The 26642-nt window shown below is 35.2% G+C and overlaps 1 protein-coding gene across 2 annotated transcripts in view; it reads right to left on the bottom strand.

Moving 5' to 3' along the window:
- The window catches only part of LOC110806630 (zinc finger FYVE domain protein), an 83931-nt gene that overhangs the window by 6408 nt on the left and 50881 nt on the right, over positions 1 to 26642 (bottom strand). Inside the window, exons 17-33 of one of the 2 annotated variants that reach the window (XM_088207173.1) lie at positions 26100 to 26324; positions 14561 to 14651; positions 14329 to 14406; positions 13909 to 14199; positions 13603 to 13800; positions 12926 to 13414; positions 11950 to 12111; positions 11401 to 11730; positions 11233 to 11315; positions 10974 to 11078; positions 9936 to 10164; positions 9371 to 9736; positions 8705 to 8806; positions 7743 to 7886; positions 3322 to 3410; positions 2682 to 2764; positions 2455 to 2570 (exon numbers count right to left, since the gene is read on the bottom strand). In XM_088207173.1, coding sequence (XP_088063299.1) covers positions 2455 to 2570; positions 2682 to 2764; positions 3322 to 3410; positions 7743 to 7886; positions 8705 to 8806; positions 9371 to 9736; positions 9936 to 10164; positions 10974 to 11078; positions 11233 to 11315; positions 11401 to 11730; positions 11950 to 12111; positions 12926 to 13414; positions 13603 to 13800; positions 13909 to 14199; positions 14329 to 14406; positions 14561 to 14651; positions 26100 to 26324 — 3181 coding nt within the window. The remainder of the gene's footprint in view (positions 1 to 2454; positions 2571 to 2681; positions 2765 to 3321; positions 3411 to 7742; positions 7887 to 8704; positions 8807 to 9370; positions 9737 to 9935; positions 10165 to 10973; positions 11079 to 11232; positions 11316 to 11400; positions 11731 to 11949; positions 12112 to 12925; positions 13415 to 13602; positions 13801 to 13908; positions 14200 to 14328; positions 14407 to 14560; positions 14652 to 26099; positions 26325 to 26642) is intronic. The other variant, XM_088207174.1, reaches the window with a different exon arrangement.

The raw sequence follows: 26642 nt of genomic DNA, 5'->3' as shown, positions 1-26642 counted from the left end.
TACCATTCACTTGTATATATACGATCATAATATTCAATTAAATAAGCACATTTATTCTTTCACATGGTATTAGAGTTTTAGGAAAAAACCTCTAAGAGTCTTTCACAAATCCTACCCAGCCTTCATTGCCAAAAAAATGTCATCCTTCATCATTGCCCCCCTCCACCACCTAAACACCTGGCCACCAATCACCAAAACCAGCCTCCATCACCAGCTCCAGCCCTTCAACTGCGTTCGTGCATCCAGATTCCTCCAGGCACGTATCCAGGTTCTTTTCACACATGATTGTTGCTGCCCCCTTGAGCTTCTTACCTGTTCGTCTCTCTGCACCATTGAGCACCACTGCTGTTGCTCCCAGCACAAGCGCGCCTCCCTGCACAGCTAGGCACTAATGCGCGCAACCCCCTTGAGCTCAGCCTTTGCCACAAATAGCTCGGAGACTCCAGCTGGTAATCTGATTACTATTGTCTCTTGTTTGCCTTTAGTTGCCCTAAAAGTTTAAATAATGTCGGAAGTAATGTCCAACATCACTGATACAAATTTCACCATGGGAAATCCAACAGAAAATTAATAATGAATTTCAACCAATCCAGGTACTGATGTACACAGCTGCGCCTCCCTGCACAGCCAGGCACTAATGCGCACAGCCCTCTTGTGCTCAGCCTTTGCCGCAAATAGCTTGGAAAATTCAGCTAGTAATCTCCTTATTATTACCTCTTGTTTGCCTTTAATTTCCCCAAAAGTTTAAATCATGTTGGAAGTAAAGTCCCACATCACTGATACAAATTCCACCATGGGAAATCCAACACCAAATAATAATGAATTTTTCAATCAATCCAGGTTGTTTACTACTTTCCTAAGAAGGATCATTTGAATTGGTCACAATTGATTCAGACCACCTTAAAGGGAAAAGGGAAACTCAGTCGCCTTCTTGGCACCAAACCAAAACCTAAGGATCCAACCTTTAAAGCTTGGGGACAAAAAAGACTCGACAATCAGCTTTTGCACCAGTTGCCAAAATGAATATAGTGCAAGTCTTATTGTCACTAGCTATCAGCTTTGATTGAAAACTAGAGTAATTTGATGTAAATAATACTTTTTTGCATGAAGATTTGTGAGAAAAAATTTATATGAAAATTCTAGCAGGATTTACCAAATAGACAGGACCGAATAAAGTATGTACATTAAAAATAGTACTTTATAGACTTAAGCAATCGTCAATAGCATGATTTGGAAGGTTGCAAAAGAAATGCTAGCAATGGGGTATAAGTAGACCTGGGAGACTACATCCTGTTAATCAAACATTAAGACTCATGGGGAGTTACAGCTCTTCTGGTGTACTTTGATGATACTTTTATGACAAGTGATAATGAAAAGTAGAGATTAGTGCTTAAACAATGCCTAACCAAAAAATTTGAGATAGAAGAATTAGAAAAGTCAAACTATTCCCTTAGAATAGAAGTGACTCATTCAAAAACTAGAATTTCCACTTCACAGTAAAAGTATATAAGTAATCTACTGAAGGACACAGGAAAGCAAGCATGCAAACCTACTAGCAAATGATTAATGCCAACTATAAACTGGTACTAGTAGAGGAAGACACAGAAGTCAACAAAGAGATGTACCAAAAACTAATAAAGTTTGATATACTTATCACACATAAAACCAGATATTACCTATGCAGTAAATGTGATGAGTCAATTAGTACAAAACCCTAAAGAAGTACATTTATTAGGCAACAACCGAGAGCTACACTACCAACAGGGGACACCAAAAAAATGTATTATGTTCAGGAGAAAAATCAGGTTACTTCTTGAAGCCTATATTGACGCAGATTATACGGATCAATAGTGGCCAAAAGATCCACTATTGCTTATTGTATCTTTCTTGAAGAAAATCTAGTCACATGAAGAAGAAAGAAGCAAAATGTAGTAGCAAAGACTGGTTCAAAGTCAAAATTTCAAGCAATAGCTTAAGGAATGTCTGAGTTACTATAGTTAAAGAGATTCCAATAGTTAAAGAGATTCCAAGAGACCTAAAGATCAAACGAGATGGTCAGATGAGACCCTACTTTGACAAAGATCAATGATCAGTACTACTCACAATTCAATAAAACATGACAGGACAAAATATATTGGAGTTAACAAACATTTTATCAAAAGAAAAATACTAGGCAATGGCTTGATATGTACATCTTACTTACCCACCAACTCTCTTTTTGCAGATATGTTGACTAAGGTTTTAGTAATCCAGGGTCTAAATAATTACTCTTACCAGCTTGAGGGGGATTGTTGGAAAGTTTATATTATGTTTAATTAGAGTAAATCATATATAATTAGAGTAGCTGTATATATAATTAATTGTAACTTTTTTTTTCCATGTTTCCGAGATTTTACGATGTTCCCTTGAAACCTTAAAACATATAAAGAAAAAAAAGGGAAGGCATCATTATACCTGGTCCCAATCATCATCATCTATAGTTCCCTTTATGTTTCTGAAGAACTCTGTTAACTGACTACCTTTCTTCCTTTCAGCAAGTGATGCAGCAACACCAGCATATATGTCAACAGCTGTCCCGTAGAAGAAAAGATCCCCAAAATACAAGAAGAAATGAATAATTGAAAGGCGTTAATTACATATGAGGGACAAAATAGACAGCAGAATTTTATGTGGAGAATCACCTGGAAGATTAAATTCATAGATGACTTGGAAAGCCAAGTCAAAATTCTTCTCAACAAGAGTCTCAGCAATTTCAGACCTCCTCCTGCAAAGCAACAATCACAGACTGCAAAGTTAGCAGACAATCAGTTCTTTCCCTACTCTCTTTTCTAGGAATTATTCCCCTTCATCTTCCTTTCCACTTCCAGAAGAGTAAACGTGGAGAATGTCACCAAGACCTTTTTAGTGGATACTCATGTTATAATAGAACGAAAGAAATGACAGCTGAAAAATTAAGAGTTGAAAAGTTCGTTTCCCTTGTTTGGACATCCAAAGAAAAAATGGAAAAAAACTGAAACTTTCATGTCAATATCCATGTTAGAATAATCACAAAAAATAGGGGGGAAAATCAATGACAGAATGAATCTATCCGCTGCGGGAGAGGTGAAAGAAAAAAATACAAATGTGTTATTATATCTGAAGGGCAAGCACTAAAAACAAACCTGAAAAGAAAAAAAAAAGACTAAAACATGGCTTCTTCAAAAACAAAATAATGGAAGAAAAAGGAGACTGTCAAACTATCCAACAATACTTTCATGCATTATAAGAATAGGAAGTGAATCTCTTTGAAATGTTAGTTAGCCATATCTAGATAAAATAAACCTTAAAGTTTCTGGATCATTTGGATTTCCGAAGAGTGAATGCTTCCACTGGGGTCCCTCTGAATCATTGAAGGATTTCACAACTTCCAACTGCAATATATGAGCAATCCACAATAACCACGTCAAACTTAGTCTTCCAACAAATATGGCATAATAACTAAATTCAATCAAGTCATCGGTTATTATCAAACTATCTACGAAAGAGTATTAGCATTTACTAAGATACAGGGTAGGGATGATCCTGGGGATTGATTAGTGAAGGGAACAAAGTTCCTAAATAATACTCATATCAAATCCTTTGGTATGACCATAATCAATCTCAAATTCTAAATTATGGGGATTTAGGAGAATGATCAGACAACTAACAAATTCATTGCAATCAAGAATACTATTCCTCAAAAATGAGCCTAGCCTCATGACTAGGGATGGCAACAAACTGCACCCAATCGAATACCTGGGTATTTAAATTTCATTTTCTTTTTAATATAGTAAGGGTTGAGCTTGATTTAAAGATTGACTTAAATCTTCTTTTAGGCTTAAACTCAATTCATTTATTTGAACATGATTTAGAAGAAGTTTGATAAGAAGCAAAGTTTAGATGAACACAAAATCAAGCTCAAACTTGAATAAGCTCAAACTATATGAACTTGAACACAATAAGCTTTATAATGAGCTCGTTTGATATGCTTTACAAGATTTTATTTAAATTTTTGCAAATATATTTAATATATAATTTCCCAATTATACTTTTTTTATTTGAAAAAAATATTTAATATCTAATTAAAAGATAATAATCTCCAAAATATATTATATATTAAATATTTTAACCTAATATTAAGAATATATTTAGTTTTGTTATTAAATAAATAAACAATGTTCATGGGCTCTTAATCCAGATGCTTTCAAGCTCGCGTTCAGCTCATTTAAATAACTGAACCTTTTAGACTTGAACTCGATCTTGACTTTCAGTTTAACAATTTGAACGGATTTCGTTGCTAACCCTACTTAAATTAACATCCCCACCGTTCTTGATGGGTGAGGTTCAATGACATTCTTCAAAGCCCACATACTTCAAACCCCATGCACTATGTTTTTCAAGACCCATATAACATATACAAATTTGGTAACCATTATTTCTGGCATATAAAATGAAGCAGTATCAAGTTATTCAGTACACGACTCCAAATTCTATGGCTTGGCAACTTGTTAATAGGGCCATTGCGAGCTTTAGGTTTGGTCCTCAAGGATCTAGAAGAGAACCATTTTAATAAACTCTGTTAGCTTTAGTAAGAAGATATTAAATTGGTTAATGCATGGAAACTTGGTTAATATATACTTAATCAGTTATATATAGTAAATTATCATCGTTTTTCACTCACTATAGATATCGCTTACATTTTTGCGCAAAAAACTATAATTTGTTATGCATATCAAGAGACATTCACATTCGTTGCCAGAATGAATAGTTTGCAAGTCTTATTGTCCCTAGGTGCCAACTTTAACTAACAACTACAACAATTTGATCTACAAGAATGTCTTTTTGCATTAAAACATGCAAGAAGAAACTTATATGGAAATCCTACTAAGATTTATGAAAGAAGTAGGAGCAAGTAATGTCTGTAGGCTAAAAAAGATACTCTACGGACTCAAATAATCACCCAAAGTATACTTTGGAAGATTTGCAAAAGTAATGCTACAAAAAAAACAAAAAACAAAATCAGGGAGACTATACTCTGTTCATCAAACACTCAAACTCATATATGTTGATAATACTATTATGATAAATGATGATGAAAACAGAAGGTCCGTACTCAAATAATGCCTAGACAAGGAATTTGAGATCAAATAATTGAGAAAATTAAGATATTTTTTTGGGATTGAAGTAGATCATTTGAAAGCCGGGATTTTCATCTCATGGTAGAAGCATATTAATAACTTACTGAAAGGATATAGATAAATTGGTACGTAAACCTACCAGCATACAGATTGTTCCTAACCACAAACTAGGATTAGCAGAGGAAGACACAAAAGTAAACAAGAAAATTTATTAGAGACTGGTTGGAAGACTGATATGTGTCATACACAAGATCAGACATAATCTATGCATCAAGTGTGATAAACCAATTTATGCACAATCCTAAAGAAGTACATTTACAAATAACATATCAAGTACTGCACCACCTGAAAGAGATACCTGGAAAAGGTATCACGTTCAAGAGACATAACAAGTTACTTCTTAAAGCACATTGACATAAACTATGTGGGATCATTAGTGGACATAATATTTATTATTGACTATTGTATCTTCATGGGAGAAAATCTAGAAACATGGAGATGCAAGAAGTAGAATTTAGTAATAAGGTCCAGTGCATAGTCAAAATTCCAGGCAATAGCTTAGCGAACATGTGAATTACTATAGTTGAAGATAATTTTGAAAGATCTAAAGATCAAAGGGGATGAACCCATGCGACTCTACTATAACAACAAATTGGCAATCGAATTTGCTCACAATCTAGTATAACACGATAAGACAAAATACATTGAAGTTGACAAACATTTTATCAAAGAGAAACTAAACAATATTGTGATATGCAACAACTCTTAATTTACAGATTTTTTTACTTAAGACTTAAACACTCTAGTATTCCAGATAATCATTACCAAGTTGAGAAATGTCTATTTACTAGTTTGAGGGGGAGTATCTGAAAGTGTATATTATGTGAAACTAGGACAAAGTTATGTTAAAGAGTAGACTAGTAAAGTATACCTATAAGTAATTAATTATAGGTTTTTTTTTTTCTTAATTCTCAAGAACATATATATATAGGGTTATATTCAATAAAATAAATAGAATTCATTCTTTCACTCTACTGCAGTCGTGCCTTGGCTGCCTTACATCATGGTCTGCTTGTCAACCAAAAGAGTTGATTGAATTAGCTAAGGTTATCCACCATTAGCATCAAAGGTGCAGGAACAGTTTTTTTCCATATGCACCAACAACTTTAGCCTCAATTAGCTGCTTTAGCATAGAATAGTTACATATCCAAGACAATAGTGATAAGTTAATGAGGGTTCCATCCCAAGATGTAGTGCAATGAAAGAAGGGAGAATAAGGTGGCGGATGATATATCTCATCAGTTTGAGGGCAAAGGTCACCCTTGCTATTGTTTCTATGCTACAATTATATTTTTTTAGTTGAGGAGGAAACTAAAGCATCACTAGAATTACAAGAGTTCGTTAAAAGAATCAAATGTAGATAATGGATGGTCCATGATCTATAGCAAGGATTTTTTATGAGCATAGCATTTATTTATAGGACACAGCTCATATCAACAATGTGTTCCATGTTGCTTACACAAGGAAACGCCATGAAAGTGAAGTGGTGGAACCTACTTCATCTGACGCCATGAAAGTGAAGTGGTGGAACCTACTTCATCTGCAGTCTGTTTTGGAAAAATTCTTCAAGCTGTTTTGGACCAGTGTATCAGGACTGATAATAAGGAATTGTGGCTGCATTGCAAGGTCTCACTCCTACAGATGCCTTATGGGAAAATGTCGTTAATATGTTGAAAGAAATGTCCATCATTGGTGCTTGAAGACAAGCACTTTCTGAAAGGAGGCAATAATGCTAAAGCTGCCAAGGAAAACCGGTTTAGTTATCTGGTTTATTGGAGAGGAAAGCATGGCAAGAATAACCGAGGAGCACGTAAATTTTCAGAAAAAAGGAAAAGAATCACGTCCAGCTACTGATTCCTATTCTCCCTAGGATCCTAATTAGTTGCATATATAAAGGAGTTTCCATTATGGGCATTCATCTTTTATTTATTTCCTTTTTCATTTTTTAGGTTTTAATTAGGAAATTTTTACTATATTTTTTTTTTGTCAAATAAGTTTAATTAGCAAATTTACTATCTTAACCTTGAAGCCTAATTAGAGTGCTAAAATTTTAGAAATCATGCTCCCTATTTATACTGTGTTATCCTTCAATAAAATCATCTAACAGTTTATTCAAAAATAAAAATCAGAGTATCTTCTCGCGATCTGAGGTTCTCTCCAATAAGCCTCAAATATAGGCCTACAAGGCTGAGAAAAGGCAAGCAAGTCTCATGCTTGCTGCAAGACTCCTATCTAACTAATTCCAGATATAAGGCCTTAACAGTATTGATAAACCTCTAATTATTGATAACATTATTGATGTTCAAAGAAAAAAACATTATTGATAAACCTCTAGCTCTAATAGCACGTAAAAGTTTTAGTTCAGTAATTAACTGCCTCAAGAGAGAACTTAACCGACAAAAACCTAAATAAAGAGGCAAAAGCTAAAGCTAATAGGAAGTATTAACCTATATTAGAAAGCAATTAAATCTCCCACAGCCAGGTAATTAGTATTAATGGTTCTATGTGGTTGATAGATGTTATTACCTGTATTGATACACGGGCAGAAAACTTGACAAGTTCTTCTTCAGTGAGCTTCTCAGATGCACTTTTTCCTCTAATGCCCTTGGTTACAAGCTTAGTAGAATCTCCACCTTTGTATCGAGCTGACAATGCTTCATCAAAATGCATCTGCACATGGAATCAAAATAGACAACTATTTGCAAGAAGATCCTCATTACATGTTGGCACCTTGTTGTGCTTGTCAGCACATATTCCAAGTACGATTGAAGATATATAACCAACTTATGGTTAGGATTATCTTTTAAAAAAAAAAAAATTCTTAGGGGAGCTATGACGCGTATCCTTCCACAATTTTCTCGCTCAAACATTCATACGCATTTTTAACATAAATTATACATGCTGTTGTACACCATAAAAGAAGGGGACAAGGATCCCTTCAACACAAAAAATATGAAGTCTATAGTTAATATCACCAGATACAAAGGTAAACTGACCATGTCAGGATCAAGATATATCTTCCTCTATAGTTAAGTTTCCTATTTATTGTTTTGCTCCATTGGCTTAGAGGTCCCCATGAATTACCAAATAAGCTTTCTTTCCAACATAATGATGTGTGCAATATTTTCTTCCACATGTTATAAATGAAAAGTTTGCATCACCTTCTCACAGCACATGAGGCCCGCATGCCTCAGGTACTCATCAATAGTGAGCAAATTAAGTTATTCTAAGTTTGCATGAAGAGTTCATTTAATTTGTTTGGAGTGCTAGTAGACATGTCTCACGGTTGAAAAGAAGTTTTCTTAAGAGGAGCCTTATCTTCTGCCTACGATTTGTTTCTCTCTTCATAAAAAAGTTTTCTTTCCTTGCGGAAAAGACATTCTTATCCTGAAATTCATTGTATATGATCCTCCTCCTACTTGGTGGTCTTCAAACAGTTTAATTTTCCTAAATATGGTAGCTTAAAAATAAACAAAGTAAATAATTACCTTGGCATTTTCCAAATGTCTGCCAGCTTCCTCTTGTGAAAAAGAATTTACAAATAGCTGAATACAGCAAAGTCCAGCAGCAACATGGTCCTTCTTGATGACCTGAACCAGTAAGAACTTCATATAAATAAATAACAAACTTCATTGCAAAATAGGAATATTTCACTTTTCATTTTTATTTGGGGCTTGGCTGAAGGGTACTCTTTATGACAGAGCTTGGACAACTCTGTGATCCAATACCATATTCTTTGGACAATATCAAGTACAGTAAAAAAGAAAAAAAAAATTTATACACATTACTGGCTAGAAACCCTTCTTGAACTGGGCTGGTGAGAAGTAGGCTAATTTAATTAAAAGATGAATAGAAATCATTAAATTGCCTTGCCATCAGAAAGAGAAGGGGACAAAGAAGGAAAGAAGAAAAAATATTTCTCCATCAGCATTGTTTTCTTTCCTTTTCTTTTTGGGCTGGGGGTATAACCTGTTTTTTTCTTCAAATTTCATGCCATTTTGACTTCATCTTCTTAACATATGTTGCCTTTCAACTAAATATTTTTTCCTTCTCTAAAAATGCTGTTTCAGGTTAAAAAAGAAATTTATTTAAATTTTAATCGAAAAATCCCATGACTGGATTAGGGAAAATCACTAGAAAAGTAATTCTTGTACCTGAAACTTGTATAGATAATTGAAGTGCCTGTGTGTTTCACAGTACATGCAAATACGGACAAGGGCTATTGCTGTATTCTGATTTACTGCTGGATCCTGCTGCTTTGCAGATAAAATTCTTGCTGAGATTACTTCCTGTAGAATAGACATTGCACCATAACCAATACACAAGTCGCATAAATCATCTATTGTCCCATAGTCAGTTGCCAAAGGATCAGGTCTTTGAGGGGATGAAGATGAGGTAACTGCCCCCATTGTTGAAGGTTGAGGAGGTGGGGGGATGCCATTAGGAGGAAAGAACAACATGCACGCATCATTATAGTGACCATGCTTAAACATAAAACCAAGCAAATGCTGTCGGGCATACTGCACAGTTGAAGACAAAAAGGAGCACCCTGTGAATAAAAGGAAACCAGGAACAAAAAAGAATTTGCACATCCAATATAGGATTCTGCTTGGTAATATATATTTAATCATTGCATAAAAGATTAGGGACACGAAGCAAGTCAACTTCAAGAGCTTTTGTAAAGATAACAAGAATACAGGGAACAAAACTTCAGCTCACTTCTTGCAAATAGTTTACACATTCAGAGTAGCGAATGCTGTCCAAGTTGCTGCGAGGTCCATCTTGAAAGTCTGAACCATATGTAGAATTATTATTTGCAGATTCCAGAGAGTACCCGGATCTCTCTGATCGTGGAAATGTGGATGGCATATAGAGAACATTTAGATATGAATCAGCAGATAAAGAATCATCCAAGATTGTTGGAGCACTCCTGGCTAAATGTTCATACCTGCAGAAGGAGGAGAAACATTTGGTCAATAAGTTATGATATATAGCAAACTCTTACTGCATCCAGAAAGTAAAAACCATTTCAACATGCTTTAAAAGTTTGTGGATCTTAACCTGTCATTTATCTTGTCTTACTCATTTCTCGTATAAAATTTAAAGTACTAATGCAGCTTTCAGAAAAAAGAAGCAAAGATGAGAACCTAATCTGAATCAAGACAAGGTTCAGAAAACCAATGGCCTGTTGGCCCATTACTACAGGCCCACCTTGGTGAAATCAGGAGACAAAGGTTTGAGCCAGACTTGCCTCATCACTTTCATGCCCTGGGAAATGTGCTCCTTGTCATGGGTACTTAAGCAGGAAATAATAATATTAACTTTGAGGCAGGCATTAGAAACCAACTTCAGAAGTACCCAGACTGGAGCTCCATTTTTCTCCACACTTTTTATTTACATCTCATTTCCCTCATCCTATAGGTTAGTGCGTGGGTGATATGGAAAGAAAAAACAACAGAGTTTTTGAGACCTTGAGTGTTTTGTATAACGGTCATCCCTTCCTGTCATGATATGATCCAAGAGCCTCCAATAACATTTTTTGCTCTTCAGGATAGTTTCGATAATTTTTCTTCTTCAGGGCCAGCAACCCACTGGTGCCTTTTTAATACATATTTTTTTTTCCGCAAGAAAAAAAGAAAAAAATTGTCACTTGAAGGACTAAACAATACACTACAAAACCTGTGAAGCCCAACCCAACATCAAATCCATGTAAAATGTTTGGACATAATGAGAACACTAAATTTAACCATATCTTACATGGAACGAACAGATGAGACATCTACGGGTGGACCTCCTTCGATTGTGTTTATGATCTCTTGAATAATAGTAGTATTATCACCTTTATATAACGGAAGAGCTTGCCTGAAACCATAAAAAAAAGCCATTGAATGTTTAGACTCCACTGCACCGGACTTTGAATAACAGAAGGCAACAGAGAGATTCTAGAAAAGTTGGCTTCTGGCCTCTGACAGATATAATGAGAAAAGCTCCAGAGGCCTATGTATTTTCAACATACTTGAACTTGACACGAGCTTGAGCATAGTGCTCCATCCGAATTAAAGCATGACCCCATGCATTCCAAACAGGAAAAACATCAATCTGAGGGAAAACAAGCATGAATAAGCTCAGATTCCAATGGAGAGGAACAGCATTAGCTATTAATATATCTGGCTATGGTATTTACCTTACACTTCCTGCAAGTATATACTGCCATACTATATCGTTCATCAACAATCAACCTGTCACGGAGACGGGCAGACGCCTCTTTATCAGCAATGTCATCGAGAGAAGCTGCAATTCCTGATCCCAAGAGGCTCTGAAGCAGCTCAGCACGTCTAAGCCAAACATCTGCCTGTGATAACACTTCTGATAACTCATCTGTGGACTGACTACCCACACTAGAACTACCAGCATCAGAGGATGCATCATCAGCATCCCTGCTTCTTTCGGAGTTACTACCCAAATCACTACCACCAACCAGCTTTCTCAGCAATGATTTAGCATATAACAATCCCTGCCAAAAAATCATCCGAGATAAGTTGTTGCTATCCACATTAGACACTAGCTTGCACAAGAATAAATAAATAAGCATGTCAGAATCTATCCAAGTAAAATCAAACGCACATGACATAGTGCCTTTATATATGATCCGACTTTAATCAGGTATAAATCTTGACGACTGGAGATAGTTTGCTCCAATATATGTAATAAAGCATATAAGCAAAGTAAATACCTGTACAAATGTCTCTGTAGCATGATATGCTCGACCAATTGTCTCCATAGATGCACTCTCAGGTAATTGCTGTGAGCTCAACACATTCTTGATGTGACTAATACTCAAGTCAAGAGCGCCTTTGGCAGACGTTAACTCATCACTGCACAACGAAAGCAGAGCCTAGAAAAAGAAAACGAATCTTTCAGCAGATATCAAGCAATATAAATAAATAGAAGAACAATAATGCAGGAAGAAAAATAAACCTGGAAGTTCCAATTGCCGTTGCTAGAGAAAAACTACAGTTTTGCTTTACATACCAGATGCATTTACAAAATATATGAAAAAGAAAATATATCACTTTGTTAACACTACAAATTTTCGTTATGGAAGCATCTGAATGCTTTTCCAGAAAAAGAAGGGTGTTAGAAGTATCAAGTTCCTTCTAAGAAACTTTTAACAAAAAAAAAAGTTCCTTCTGAGTTGAGAAAGCAATGGACTCTCCAACTCTTTAATCAACTTCCTTCTTGAAAAAAGAAGCCATGGACTTCCCACATTCTTATGTCTCAAATATAACCAACTGTTATTGTGTATAAAGGCTAATGAAGATACCAGAGCCATATATATGTTTAAACAGGAATAAAAGGTACAACATTTTACAAAAATGTTACAAATGGCATAACACAATACACAAGCCCAAATGGAGAAATATGTTGAATCCATATAAGCATGTGCCAGTAACCAGTTTAACATGTACACACACTTATGAATTAACCCTGTAACACCATACACTAAGCCATCTAACGGTAACAGAAATGCTCAGATTCACCGGTTGCTGATGAGGAAGGAGTATGGTTTATAACAAGTTCCAGATTAATCAGATTAATGGCCATTCCAAGCCTACATTTGACATCATAAGCACCCAAGTAATATTATGTCGCACAATTCAACTTTCACCATGTTAAGCAAAGCATATTGATCATTTCCATTGACATACCTTAAAGAGAATAATGTCAGGAGCACTTTCATATTTATGAGATGCGCGGACAGCTTCATCCTTTCCAACATCACCAGTTAGCATCCATTCCTCAGCAATAGAAACAGAAGGAAGTCGCTCTTGCCCATCAGCAGAGTATGATGAAACATGATCCTCTTGAATTCCAGTCATTGCCTCCCAAGCTACTCTTTCAGATTCTGTCAATCCAGAACTTTTTCTTTTCCGGTAAACATCTTTTGGGGCAGTCCTCTCCCCAGTATTACGCGGAGCCCAAGAAAACGCTCTACGAGCCTCTTTTTGCAAGTTACTTAAACTGCTAGAGAAAGATGATCTTGCAGGGGCTCCCTGTCTTGTTTTCTGCTTAACTCTTGTTCCTGAAACAGATATTCGAGGTTCTCTGGATGGCGAGCTAATACTGACAGCAATAGCTTTAGCAGCATATGCTATAATTACATTGTTGTCCCTCAATGACGGAAATTCTTTAAGGATCTGAAAGAAATATCACGATATAAAAAAATGGGAGAAGAAAAGTGAACAAAATGGATAGAATAAGAGTTGTATGGATGCCGCAGTTTCCATTCCATGCCATAAAGCTTTGATCAGTGAGATACAAGATCAGTACAAGGGACAACTCTGAAGCATCAATTGAAGTAAAAGACCTTGGATAAAAAGATTACCAGTGAAGCAGATTGCAGTTGCTTCCTCATTAACAGGACCTCCAATATCAAATGAGGGTGCTCATGCAGGGCAGAACACCTTTGCTGCCATGGCAATGGTAAGGCAGCTAGGACACGAAGACCTAAGGCCCAAGAGTTAAGTCGAGAAACCTCCATATCTGAGAGATTTCCATCCCTCCTCTTTAGGAAGAAGTGTACCTTTCAAGAAGACAGAGAATATTATGCAAGAAAGTATTCAAACTAGAACCAAGTTTTATGAAATCTAATTACATCTTTAGCAAAGGCTGAGAACAATTAATGAATTACAAGAAGTTGCTTCGACCGTAGGTTTGATAATAGCTGCATTGCACCCATAGCAACTAGTAAAGCATCATCTGAATCACATAACGAGGACAAGAAGCGGGAAGCTTCTGCAGGACCCCCACCGTTAAGAGGGTCTGCAGTAAGAAGCTTGACAAGCTGCCGGCCTTTCAGTTCTCTCCTCAAATCTATTGATAATCCTGCACTTTCAGCCACTTCCAAAGCAGCAGAAACAGCTCCTTTCCCAGCCAATCTAAGAGCCAAGCCTTCAGGATCTTCCTTAGACTCAGCTTCAACCTGATATTTCGATAGAAGATAAATGAATGTCCAAGAAAACTAAAGCACAAAAAGTTCTGAAAAGAAATAAAATCCGATTTTATCAGTTGTTGACTACGATTTTGGTCTCGAATCAGAAGAGAATATGACCTCTTGCCAGCTGCTATGGTGATCGTCCGCACTTAATATATGGCTGTATCTCTGCAAAGCCTGCCTCCTTTGCAAAACCTAGTTACCAAAACAGCATGTGATGACCAAGCCAAGATATAACAACCTATGCAGCAATATAACATTGAATAAAGACTCATACAAATTCAAGTTAAGAACATTAATTATAACTTAAAAATAATTTCAAACGGAAAATAACAATGGAATCAAGTACCTCATTCCTAATTGAATCACTTTGAGCCAGGTGGCAGCTACACATAGTGAGTACATCTAAAGCAGCATCAAGTTCCCACCTATGCATATACCTGCTAAAAAATTGATGTATGAAGAAGTAGACCATAATATTTCACATTTGCATTACAAATGAAACCATAATCTATTATGATCAGAGTAAGGGTGCACTGTAAGAAAATGATGGAAACCATATGAACCTTTTTCTTTATTTTGAAGTGAGATCAACATGGAACACTGCTTAGTTATCAATTGTTCGCATCTCCAAAATGTTTAGAAAATATATAGGATCTTAAAGGACTGTCGTGTAATGCTAATCCCTAGTCAAAAGGATTAACATATAAAGCTCTAAAGCATTCCCCATAATCATAAATTTTCTGGAGTTCCTGTTGACCAACCAAACAAAAGCTAATAACTATTATTAGGAGACAAAAAAAAAAAATCAAATAATATTAACTACATCCCCGCAAGTGTCTTTGACAATTCCTCCCGCTAAAGACGCCGGAGGGGAAATCACTAACTTATGAGATATTGAGCTTGTATTTGTGAAATAGTTACAGTAGTCCTACTAAATGGCTGGACAAGAAGGCCAGGAGAACGAAAAGGAAAAAGATATTGTTCCTGAGTTTTTCTTATTTTAATATAGAATAAGAAACACAATAGATAAGGAAAGAGTAGATACATCCTCAACAAGGATGAGTTCACCAGAATGACAAAAAGTGAAAGGGTGGCAGAATTTAAAGATAAACAAAATTTCTTGTTTATTGAAAATGAGCATATATAAATAGGAACATAAAGCTATTACAAACAAAAAAAAAGAAATCATATTAGAGGAAATTAAATCTCTACCAATGAAATTTTCTAACCAGTATCCATTGTTTGTAGGAGGATTAATTTTCTAATATTGAGACAGAAGATTGACGGACTTTATAACATTTCCTCACAAATTGGTGAGTAAGTCCTTGAAATATCACACTATTGAGCCCTTTTGTTAGCACCTGTGCAAGTTAATTATTAGTTGAGACGTGAAAAGTACAAATCAATCCATTATCCAACTTTTCCTTTATGAAGTGTCTATCTATTTCAATGTGTTTCATTCTATAATGTTGCACATATTATGACCAATGTCAATGAAATACTTGTTTTCATAGAATAATTTCATTGGTTTTCCCATCCAATCTTCAAATCTTCCAAAATTATTTGGAGATATAATAATTCACACACTCCTTGTATTATCACCTTAAATTCTGACTCTGCACTTGATTTAGAAACCATATTCTGCTTCTTACTCGCCAGGTTACAAGATTACCTCCAAAGAAAATCCATTAGCCCATAGCAGACAACCTACCTAATGTATATAAATTGTATGCCTCAAGAACTAATCTAGTGTTCTTTTTTATTAGAATTCTTTTACTAGGAGTAGATTTTACATAATGTAGTATCTTATAGGTTGCACAAAAGCAAACCCCTCTTGGACTATGCATAAATTGGCTGACCATGCTCACAAAGATATGTAACGTATCACCTTGTTTGAGCAAAAAATATATGTTTTCCAACCAGCCTATGGTAGATCTCTCTATCCACATCAGGATCTTCATTTACATCCTCTAGTTAGTGATTTTGCTCAATTGGTACAGAGACATATTACATGCTAACTTCTTTATCTCCCTTGGAAGATTGATCACATACTTCAGCTGTGAAATAAAGACCCCTTACCTTAAATAAGCTACTTCAATTCCTTGAAAGAACTTCAATCTCTCAAATTCTATTATCTCAAATTCTCTAACAAACATTTCCTGAATGTTTCATTCTCTTTCTCATCATTTTCTTTTATAATTATATTATCAGTATATACCAAGGTATCACTCCTCTTGCATCCAAGCGCTTTAGTCCATGATCTCCTTGACTCTATCTGTACCTAAAGACAAGCATTACCTTCGCAATTCCTCCAAACCAAGCCATTGGAGATTGTTTTAGACTATATGACACTTTAATCCACACATTTATTTTTTCTTAGTTTCCCTTTGAAAGCCAAAACGATATCTATATATATCTTTTCTCCAAATTGTGGTGAAGAAAAGCATTTTTACGTTGTGTTGCTCCAATTATCAACGAGAGCACTAAAGAAAGTAAAACTCTTACCCTATTCATCTTCCACATTAGAGCAATTGTTCCTGATAGCCCATGCAATAGGTTTATGTCTCTAGGAAGCCAACTGATCTACACTTACTATAAACACCCACTTGCATCCCACTCTTCTTTTCAAGAGGGAGGTCAACAATTTTCCAAGTTTGGTTCTTGTCTAGTGCATGTATCTCTTCTTCCATGGGGGAGAAGAGAGAGCTTTAAACCGCATGACAAGAGTCTGTGGAGAAGAATAAGGGATGGCAGGAAAAATTTTATGAGTTGTGCTGAGTGGAAGGTAGGGAAGGAGGAGGAGATTAATTTCTGGCATGATGAGTGGGTGGGGGAGTTCAAACTTAAAGATGGATTTCCTGGGATTTTTGTGATTGCTACTGACAAGGAGGCGAAGGTGGAGAAGTTTTTTGGGGGTGATGAGGATGATAGAACATGGTGTGTTAATGTTAGGAGGAATCTACAAGACTGGGAGATCGAGGAATACAGCAACCTTTTGTTCTGTTTAAATAAAATTAAGCTGAATGGAAATAATGATGAGAGGATATGGAAAGCTAAATACGAATGGGGATTTTTCGGTTAAGTCGTTCTACTGCAGCTTGAGCAAAAGGAGTGATGTTCAGAATGTGACTGCACCTTTTCAAGCTTATATGGAAAGTGAAGGCGTCTCCTAGAGCGGCGTTTTTTACTTGGGAGGCGGCGAGAAGCAGCATATTAACTACTGATATGTTAAAAAGAAAAGGAAACAATATGGTGAATAGATGTTATTTTTGCAAAGCTGATGAGGAATCATGTTACCATTTATTATTGGGTTGTCCTGTGATTAACAACATTTGGGCTATGGTTTATGGGCTCTTGGGTTTGTTTTGGGTTAGAGCCGGTAAAGTTAGTGGGGAACTTTGGGCGTGGGCGGGTTATTGTAAAAAAAATAGACATACATTCCTTATTCTACTTTCCATTTTTTGAGTTGTGTAGAAGGAAAGAAATGCAAGGGCTTTTGAGGGCATTGAAACTGATATTGTAAACATTATAAATAGATGGTTTCATACTTTTGGGTTTATTTTATTAGGTCATGATGTGAAAGAGTGGGAAGATTTAGGTTTTGTCCTGAACCACTTGATAAATTTGTAACTATTTTGTATACTGGTGGTACCCCCTTGGTACCTTTATGAATATATTTTATTTCTTTTGTTTTTTTTTTAAATGTATCTCTTCTTCCATAAAATCTTCTCAGTTATTGTCAGATAACGTTTAGATAAAGTATTAGAAACTTAAATGGTGTTTAAATTGATTAGAAATCTTTTATGTGAATGTCAAAATTTGTTAAACGTCGCAAACTTCATAAATGGAAATAATGGGGTGTTTACAGGTGGTGTATGCTCATATACCTTTCCTAAAACTATTAGATTCCAGATACCTAATTCTACCCCTTCTCTCTCCTACCCAACTCTCCGTTTTTTATGAATCTCGTTTTTTTTTTGTAAATTCTTCTTTTCTTTTTATTTATCATTATCGCACATAGATACAATCTAAATGAACGAATTCATTAGGTCAAATTATTGCATAAAAATAAATATCAGTAGTAGTATTTGATTGATGGTAATAGGAAATCACGATCATATGCTAATTGAGAAGAAAGTTTTGGTTGCATTTACCTTATTAATTTGATTAGGTGTTAACTCTTGAACTTACAAAATATTCAGATTCAAGTCTCTTCATCTTGAAAATACCTACTTGAATCTCATTGAGCCATGAAACTCATTCTCTATCATGGGCTAGTGTGAATGAGGCAATTTGGCAAGTGGCAAGGACCGATACAAGGATGGTGTTGGTGAAGAAGTCAAGTGAAAAAAAAAGTCCATCTACTTATCTTGAATGAATGAAAAGGACTTCACTTGAAAATAAGACAAAATTAGGAATTTTTTTCTCATCAAACATGATATTGATAGAGACAAAGATTACCCTGGTAGGTGGAAAGTAACACTTAAACCCATTTGAATTAGTGAATAACTGACAAATATACACTTAATAACTTTTAGATGTAACTATCATTTATCCTAGCTATGAACATAAACAAAGACAGTACATCCAAGGACTCTTGAGATGAGGTTATTGGGTCACTTTAGATCAAGACAACACTGAGGAAGTGTCTCGTTCCGTGCCAACCCTAGAACCTAGGAAGGTGAATAATTGATTATGTAAGTTGCCATAAGCATAGGTTCCTCCAATAGGTTTTTGGAACATCTTGGTGAAAGGAAGGCTGAAGTCATATTTAGCAAACAATTATTCTTCCTTTACAATACTTCATTTTGTTGTTGAGCATTTAAGCACGAGGATTCATGTAAATTCCTTCTTTTAGAGAAACAGAGATGAACTTTAATCAAAATAATATCTTGCATTATCGTATTGGAATGTTCTTTAGCACCAAATTGATTGTTAATCATGGTAAGGAGATCTAGTAGCACATAGCTTACATCTGTAACGGTTAACTTGCTTGGGCAGGGAGTATAAGTGCTAAAATTGAGTGAAGTGCTGATCGTATGATCTTTGTCTCATACGTAAATAATCTGCATCTTCCTAATAGCTTCATCTGATATAGTTAATCCTTGAAAAATAGAAAAGTTAGCTCATAGTTGAAGAGAGCATGCAACACTAGGCTTCTTCAATGATTTCAAAGGCCCGTTATTTTCTTGATCTCATCCTCATTGAACTTACTGCGATCTTGAGACTTTTCTTGATTTAGTTGATTCATGGTAAGGCTGGGCTGACCTAGATTTTCTTTTTTTTTTGTCCTCCTTGGTGGCCCCACTTTCTGCTTGGTGGCTTACCTTCAGGTTTCCAATACTTTTTTTAGTATGCATTGGTTTCTTGCAATGACCACACCAGAAGGGATCCTTGTCATCCCTTACTGGGGTTCAAGATAGCCACCCTGCAATTCTCTTAGTCTGAATAAAAGAAATATTCTATTTTTGAAATGGTACCTCTTCCTTGAAAAGATTATGGACCTTGACTTGATCAAATTCATCCTGGACACATTTGTTTGATGTGTTTGATTTATCATAGGTTCCTTTAATGGAATGCTTTGAGTACATATTGTCAGAAAATGTATATTTTGTGTAATTAGGGTAAATAGTATATTAGTAAAATATTCATATATCTAATTAGATGCAGGTTTCATTTTGTTACTCTGAGAAAATGTATATATAGGGTCTCTTTATTCAATAATAAATATAAAAATTTATTCTTTCATATGGTATCAGATCCTTAAGTTAACATACCTACCTTTTTTACAAACCCTAATCAGTCTCAATCACCGAAATAAGAAAAACCCTAAGGGAGCCAGCATTCAGAGCCGACCACCCCAACAGGCCACCATTATCACCAACCTTCATAGCCAGAAAACACCAAGGTGCAAGGCCCACTGCCATCCACATACAAACCATGCACTCACTGCAGTGCGCCTACTGTCCTTCTCCGTGGACCACCCAAGTTTGTAGTTTCAACACCAGGTACTTAAACAATAGTGGGGAGAGGCAGTTTTGACGGTCACCAATCATATTAGTAAATTATCATTGAAGGTTTTAGAGTTTTGGAGTCCTGTGGAAGTTCTCTCTACCTTTTTCCCTGATGTAAGGGTCACAAATCACCGTATATATAAACTTTGGATATCTTATCTATGTTCACATACATCAACATCATAGGAGAAAACTTGACCCGAGTTCCATTAAGTGTGTGTTTGTGGATACTCATCAACACAAAAGTGATACAAATGTTATCACACCCCCTATCAAAAAGTTTCTACATATCCACAAATGTCACATTTGTCAGAACTGAATCCTTCAATCAACCTTATATTTAGGGGAAAAGTATATAAGAAGATAAATATTTATTTATGCTTGACATCCCACTACCTTCCTTGTGACCAAAAATAACACCCTCTCCATCTCAATTGCCCCTCAAACCTAGAAAATGAACCCCAAGCAAACCTAGAAAATGAACTTTAGGTATACGATAAACAAGATAACGAACCTGAACCAATAACTATACAAGACCTGCGATTCATTCAAGTTTACTCAAGGAAGATAAATTTGAATCTTGAGCTAAAAAAAATTCAAGCATTTGAGCTAAGTGCAGGAAATGAGATAATTTATGAAAAAGTCTTTACCTTTTGACATGGATGTATTTATTGTCCTCAGAAAAGCGAACAAGAATGTACTAAACATCCACTTTACTCGATTTCAAACTTTGTATCATTTGACTTGTATTCTTCATATCACAAAAATTTCTCATAAGTCTACATATAGTGTCTATTCCTAATAAATTGTCTTAGACATTTCCTATGAGAAATGAAAAATGACATGAATGTTAAAATGCAAGTACTGAAAAAAAAAATTGACATGGAAAGTGGTAGACTTGTCCAAGAGAAAGAGACCTGTGGGATGTAACTTGGTGTTTACTATAAAATACAAGGCAGATGAGACCATAGAGAAATATAAAGCAAGACTAGTGGCTAAAAGATGTACCTAAACTTATTGAATAGACTACTAGGAAACTTTCACACCAGTTGTGAAGACAAATATAATGCGAATCCTACTACCCTTAGTTGCCAACTTTAACTGATAATTACAACAATTTGATATAAACAATCTCTTTCTGCATAGAGACCTAGAAGAAATCTATATGAAAATTCCTCCAAGATTTACCAAAAAGGCAAGAGCAAAGAAAGTGTATAGACTAAAAAAGGACCCTGTGGACTCAAGTAACCGAGAGCATGGTTTGGAAGATTTGTAGAGATATTGATAATGGAGCACAAGTAGGCAGGGAGACGGCACCCTGTTTATCAAGCACTCAGACTCAATAGAAGTTACAGCTCTCTTGCTGTATATTGATAATATTACTGTAACAGGTTGTGATGAAAAAAAGAGATTGGTTCTCAAACAATGTCTAGCCAAAGAATTTGATATTAAAAAATTGAAAAAAGTTAGAATACTTCATTGGAATAGAAGTAGCTCGCTCAAAAATTGGTATTCTCATCTCCTAGCTGAAGTATCTTAATGATCTATTGTAGGACATAAGTAAGTTGACCTGCAAATCAGCTAACACATTGATTAATCCCAACCATAAACTGGGACTAGCTGAGCACGACATAAAGTTAATAAAGAGATGAACTAGAGGCTGGCTAGAAGATCCGGTATACTTGTTACACACAAGAGCAGATATTGTCTATGCAGTGATTATAATAAATCAATTTATGCACAACCTTAAAGAAATGCATTTACAGCCTGTATATTGAGCTAAACTACTTCAAGGGGGCACCAGAGAAAGGTATCATGTTCAAAAGAAGAAAACAATAGCTTACTTCTCGAAGCGTACACTGACAGAGATTATGTGGGATCGATAGTAAACAAAAGAACTACCACTAGCTATTGCATCGTTATTAAAGGAATCTAGTCACATAGAAAAGTAAAAAGCAAAATTTGGAAGCAAAGTTTAGTGCAGAATTAGAATTTTGGATAATGACACAAGAAATATGGAAGCTACATTGGTCAAAAAAGATTTTGGAAGACCTAAAGACTAAATGGGATGGTCCAACAAGGCTTTATTGTGACAACAAATCAACAATCAACATTACTCAAAATCCATTACAACACAACAGAACCAAGCATATCGCAGTTGACAAGCATTTATCAAATAAAAACTAGATAATCGTCTCATATATACATCTTACATGCCTAGCAACTCTCAATTTACATATGTGTTAACTAAGGACATACATCATCCAAGGTTCCAGATAATCATTGTCATTGTCAAGTTAGGAATGGACAATGTCTATTCACCAACTTGAAAAGGAGTGCTAAAAAGCGTATATTTTATAAAATTAGTATAGATAGTGTATTAGCAAAATACCCACATATATAATTAATAGTAAATTTCCTTTTATTACTCCAAAACTATGTATATATAAGGTCTTTTTATTCAATAATAGATACAACAATTCATTCTTCCACAGAGAGATATATTGTGAAGGGTGGTCAAACCTATTGGAGATGGGCTATTTTGGCTTGGACCATGGATTTCATGGCTTGAAAGGAAACGGAAGATTTTTAATGACTATTTCTGGTCTATTTAGAATTCATGGGATTGGATAACTTTTTCGGCTGCATTATAGGTGAAGGCTCATGAGCAGTTCTTTGATATCATTGTCTATGCTCTACAAGAATTGGGTTGCAGTAGCCTCGTAGGTCTAAGGGCAATGACCTTTCTTCTTTTTGTTTTTGTTTTTGCCATTTGGTTGCTGTCTATATTTGCCCAATCCTTCCAAATGCAGATTATAGGACGATGTGTTATTCTCCCTGGTTATATTGTTATCTTTCTCTCCTTAATAATACTTCTTTTTCTATTAGAAAAAACACTTACAAGAAAATCATAAACTCAATTGCTTTACAATTTTCTTAAAATTCCAATATATTTTATGCACTTAGTTCTAATACACTGATAATGGTCAAGTTATTCTCACAAGCTCATTACTAGATTTGCGTCCCCGATAACAGTTTTCCTATCTTATTTTATCATACTAGATTTGATTTCAATCTCATACGCTTGTGTTGCATCACAAGCCTTTGAATACAGCTATCAAACAACATCCCAACTTTCTCCAGCCACGAACAAAACCAAGTGTAATTTATCTTAGAATTCTATTGATGTCCATAATTATAAAATGATAATTGAATATGCTTCTCCCATGCATTAAAATCTTGGATCTCCTTCCTTCGGTCCTATCCCTAGGATATGACTAAGTATTTTTTTCTTTTCCTATAGATAGATTCGAATAAATTGGGATGACTTAAGATAATTCTTCGTGTTGTCTCCATCTCTAAATATTTTGGAGCTCTCTCCTATTGGATGATTGATGAGAAGTTCCGCGGTTTGGCTAGTGATGTTGAAAAACAATCTCATCTTTGCCATTTCTAACATCTTCTCTAACATGGTACATCAAGGTTCATCTTATAAGGACTTTCAGCAAGGATCCTAATGACTAAGGTTGTGAACAGCTCTCAAGTCCACTAAGGAAGCCAACTTTGAAGGTTAATGAAAACTATGCAGCAATGAATGCTAAAAGAAACAATGAGCAAAGGAGACAATGCATTGGGGCCAGCTTTGGCGTCCCCAAGTACACATAGAGAGAGCATCCATGTGCTAGCCGGATGCATGCTGGGGCGGCTTCAAGGGACAGACATCTGAGTTGAGGAACACACCAGCAATAGGACAGAGGCTAAGGTGAGGGAAACGATGCTGCAAACTTTGTTTTTCCTTTTTGTTAATAGAAAAATAAGAACATAAACAGCAATGAAGACCAAAGGAGTGTATACATGGGTGTATTTCTTGTATATTGAAAATGAGTATATACATGGGTCTATATGGTTATTACAATGAGAAGTAATAGGAAGCTACCTACAACAAATAAAACCAAATCAAATCTTGGATCCATGGGATTCTCTAATTGGTATCTCAAATTTTTATAAAGATTGATTTCCTAATATTAAGAGAGAATATTGAGAGATTTTCCTACAAAAATAAATATAGAGCCAAAAAAGCCAAGGAATCAATACAAAATCGGGTATTTACTGCTAAATGTCATAAGGGTTTTCCATTATTAAAAAACTTGGGAATGATAAGTTGAAACTGGCAGAAACATTAGCAAACAATTTTTTGAAATAAAAGAAAATTAGTATTATTATGCACAAAGGTAACAAGGGATACCACTCGAAAACACAAAATTACAAGTCGAACAGGTGATCCATGACAGTCCCAATATCTTTCCAATCTACTATATCATGACCAATCAAAATAGAACCAAAATTATAAAACTATCTATCTCTAATATTTACAATGTCAGTTTCAATATCTTCAAATCCAATAGGAATTGAACCTACGAATTCGCCAATCATGAGTTGGGCACTTTAACCATTAAGCCATGAATGCTTAGCGGGGATTCTCATACATGGTGGATAACTAAATTCCAATTGAAATGAAATCTTTAGGAAAAATTAATACAATTTAGGACGAATCAATGGAAGGACATCAATTCAAATCCTGAATTTTCGAATTGAGAGAAATATTGAAAGAGATCAAGAATTCTCACTATTTTTTAGATTCATGGACCCAATTCAATTCAGTGGGATCTTTCATTCACATTTTTTTCCACCAAGAACATTTTATAAAACTTTTGGACCCTCAAATTTAGAGTATCCTACTTTTACGCAATTCACAGAGTTCAACAAGCAATCAATATAAACCCTAACATTCCTCTCTCTTCAAACAACCCACATAATTGAAAACGGAATAAGAAATAAATCTTTTTTCTTTTTACATAAACCAGCCCACGCCCACAACTCCTTGCTAACACTACCCGCAATGACCCACTTCATTCCCATAATCTCATGCACGTACTCCTAAATTTTGTAGACCATAGGACAATAAAGTAACAAGTGATTGCATGATTCTTCTTCGGCCTTGCAAACATAGAAAATAAGAATTTGAAAAAGGGTGAAATGAATTGTTTTTCAATTATAATGGACAAACAAAATCACAAAATGAGAAGAATATGTTGCTATATACAAGAAACCACCTTAATGTAATATCCTAAAGTATCTCAGTTTCATTATGAGTTTATTGAAAAGGTCTTCGCTTCCTTCTTTTTTCCATAAAAAGATTTAAGTTTGTATCGTAACAACTGAGTTTCACAAAAATTATGGAACTCATTTGTAAAATTTAAGTTTTACATTTCAAGTTGTTCACAAATAAACTTTAATTCTAAACTACTTCCAAGAAGACCTAAAGTAAAACATTTTAAAAATGATAGAAGTGAAAATGCTTAGGTAGTTTAAAAGATAAGTAACTATGAACTGTAATCATATATCTTGACATACAAACAAACAACCACCAGTATAGCACTTCAACAAAAAAAGACAACCAAAAGTTCGTGAATTCCATCAATCTTTTGAAAGTCAGAAAGTTGACTCCTTTTTTAATAATAGAACTAATAGCCAAACCAACATAGCTGGCAGGTCAATCTTAGAGACCAATGATCCTGTGGTCATCTGGCTGGGTATTGAAAAAAAACTATATCTTTTCTATCTTGTATGGAAAGGGAGGATGATAAATACCACTGTTTACCTAAGTACAGTCCGAAAGGAATTTTTCTAGACCCTATTAACTGTGGATTCTCTTCATATGCTTCCTTTTATCGTTCGGCTACAACATCTTCACTTGTTTCACGAACCCCGTAGTGCATGATTTATTTGAAACATAAGATTGTACTTAAAAATAAATAAATTCCACCATTCAATTATTTCAAAATATAGGGAAAAATATGATTGACATACTTGAGAGCAAGTCTAGCTGCTAACTGCTTATCCTTCAAGCGCAGGCAATACTGCCAACTATTGCTCCAGATGTTGTGGCCACTATAACCTTGAGATGGCCCAGAAACTGAATGGATTTCTTCTCCACGCTCAATGAGAATCTGAAGTAATCGATCTGAGGCTCCATTCCGTAGAAACCGATCAGAAAGTGCAAGGGCATCCATTAGTTTCCCTTCACCAATCAATCTGAAAAGCAATAGTGATTGTAAATTCTTTTTTCGCTAAAAGAGAAAAACAAAGTAAAAGAGTAGAGAAGATAATGCAACCCCATGCAAGAAGGAAAAGAAAACAAAAAAACAAGAAAATAAGAAAAGAGAAACGAAGCACATCAACATAGATGAAGGCTGTCAATTGCTTTACAACCTAAATGAAGGCATCTACATGAAAAACCCATATTGAACCTTTGTTTCTCATTTTTAGAAGGAAAAAAAAAAGGTAATCGTACAATCAAGCCACCAAGAAAATGCCGCCAAAATACAAAAGGCATTTTACACATTGCTAAAA

This window comes from Carica papaya, chromosome 7 (assembly GCF_054855325.1).
Source record: "Carica papaya isolate Zhongbai chromosome 7, ASM5485532v1, whole genome shotgun sequence".
NCBI classification, from domain to species: Eukaryota; Viridiplantae; Streptophyta; class Magnoliopsida; order Brassicales; family Caricaceae; genus Carica; species Carica papaya.
This window is presented reverse-complemented; position numbering and strand designations above follow the sequence as displayed.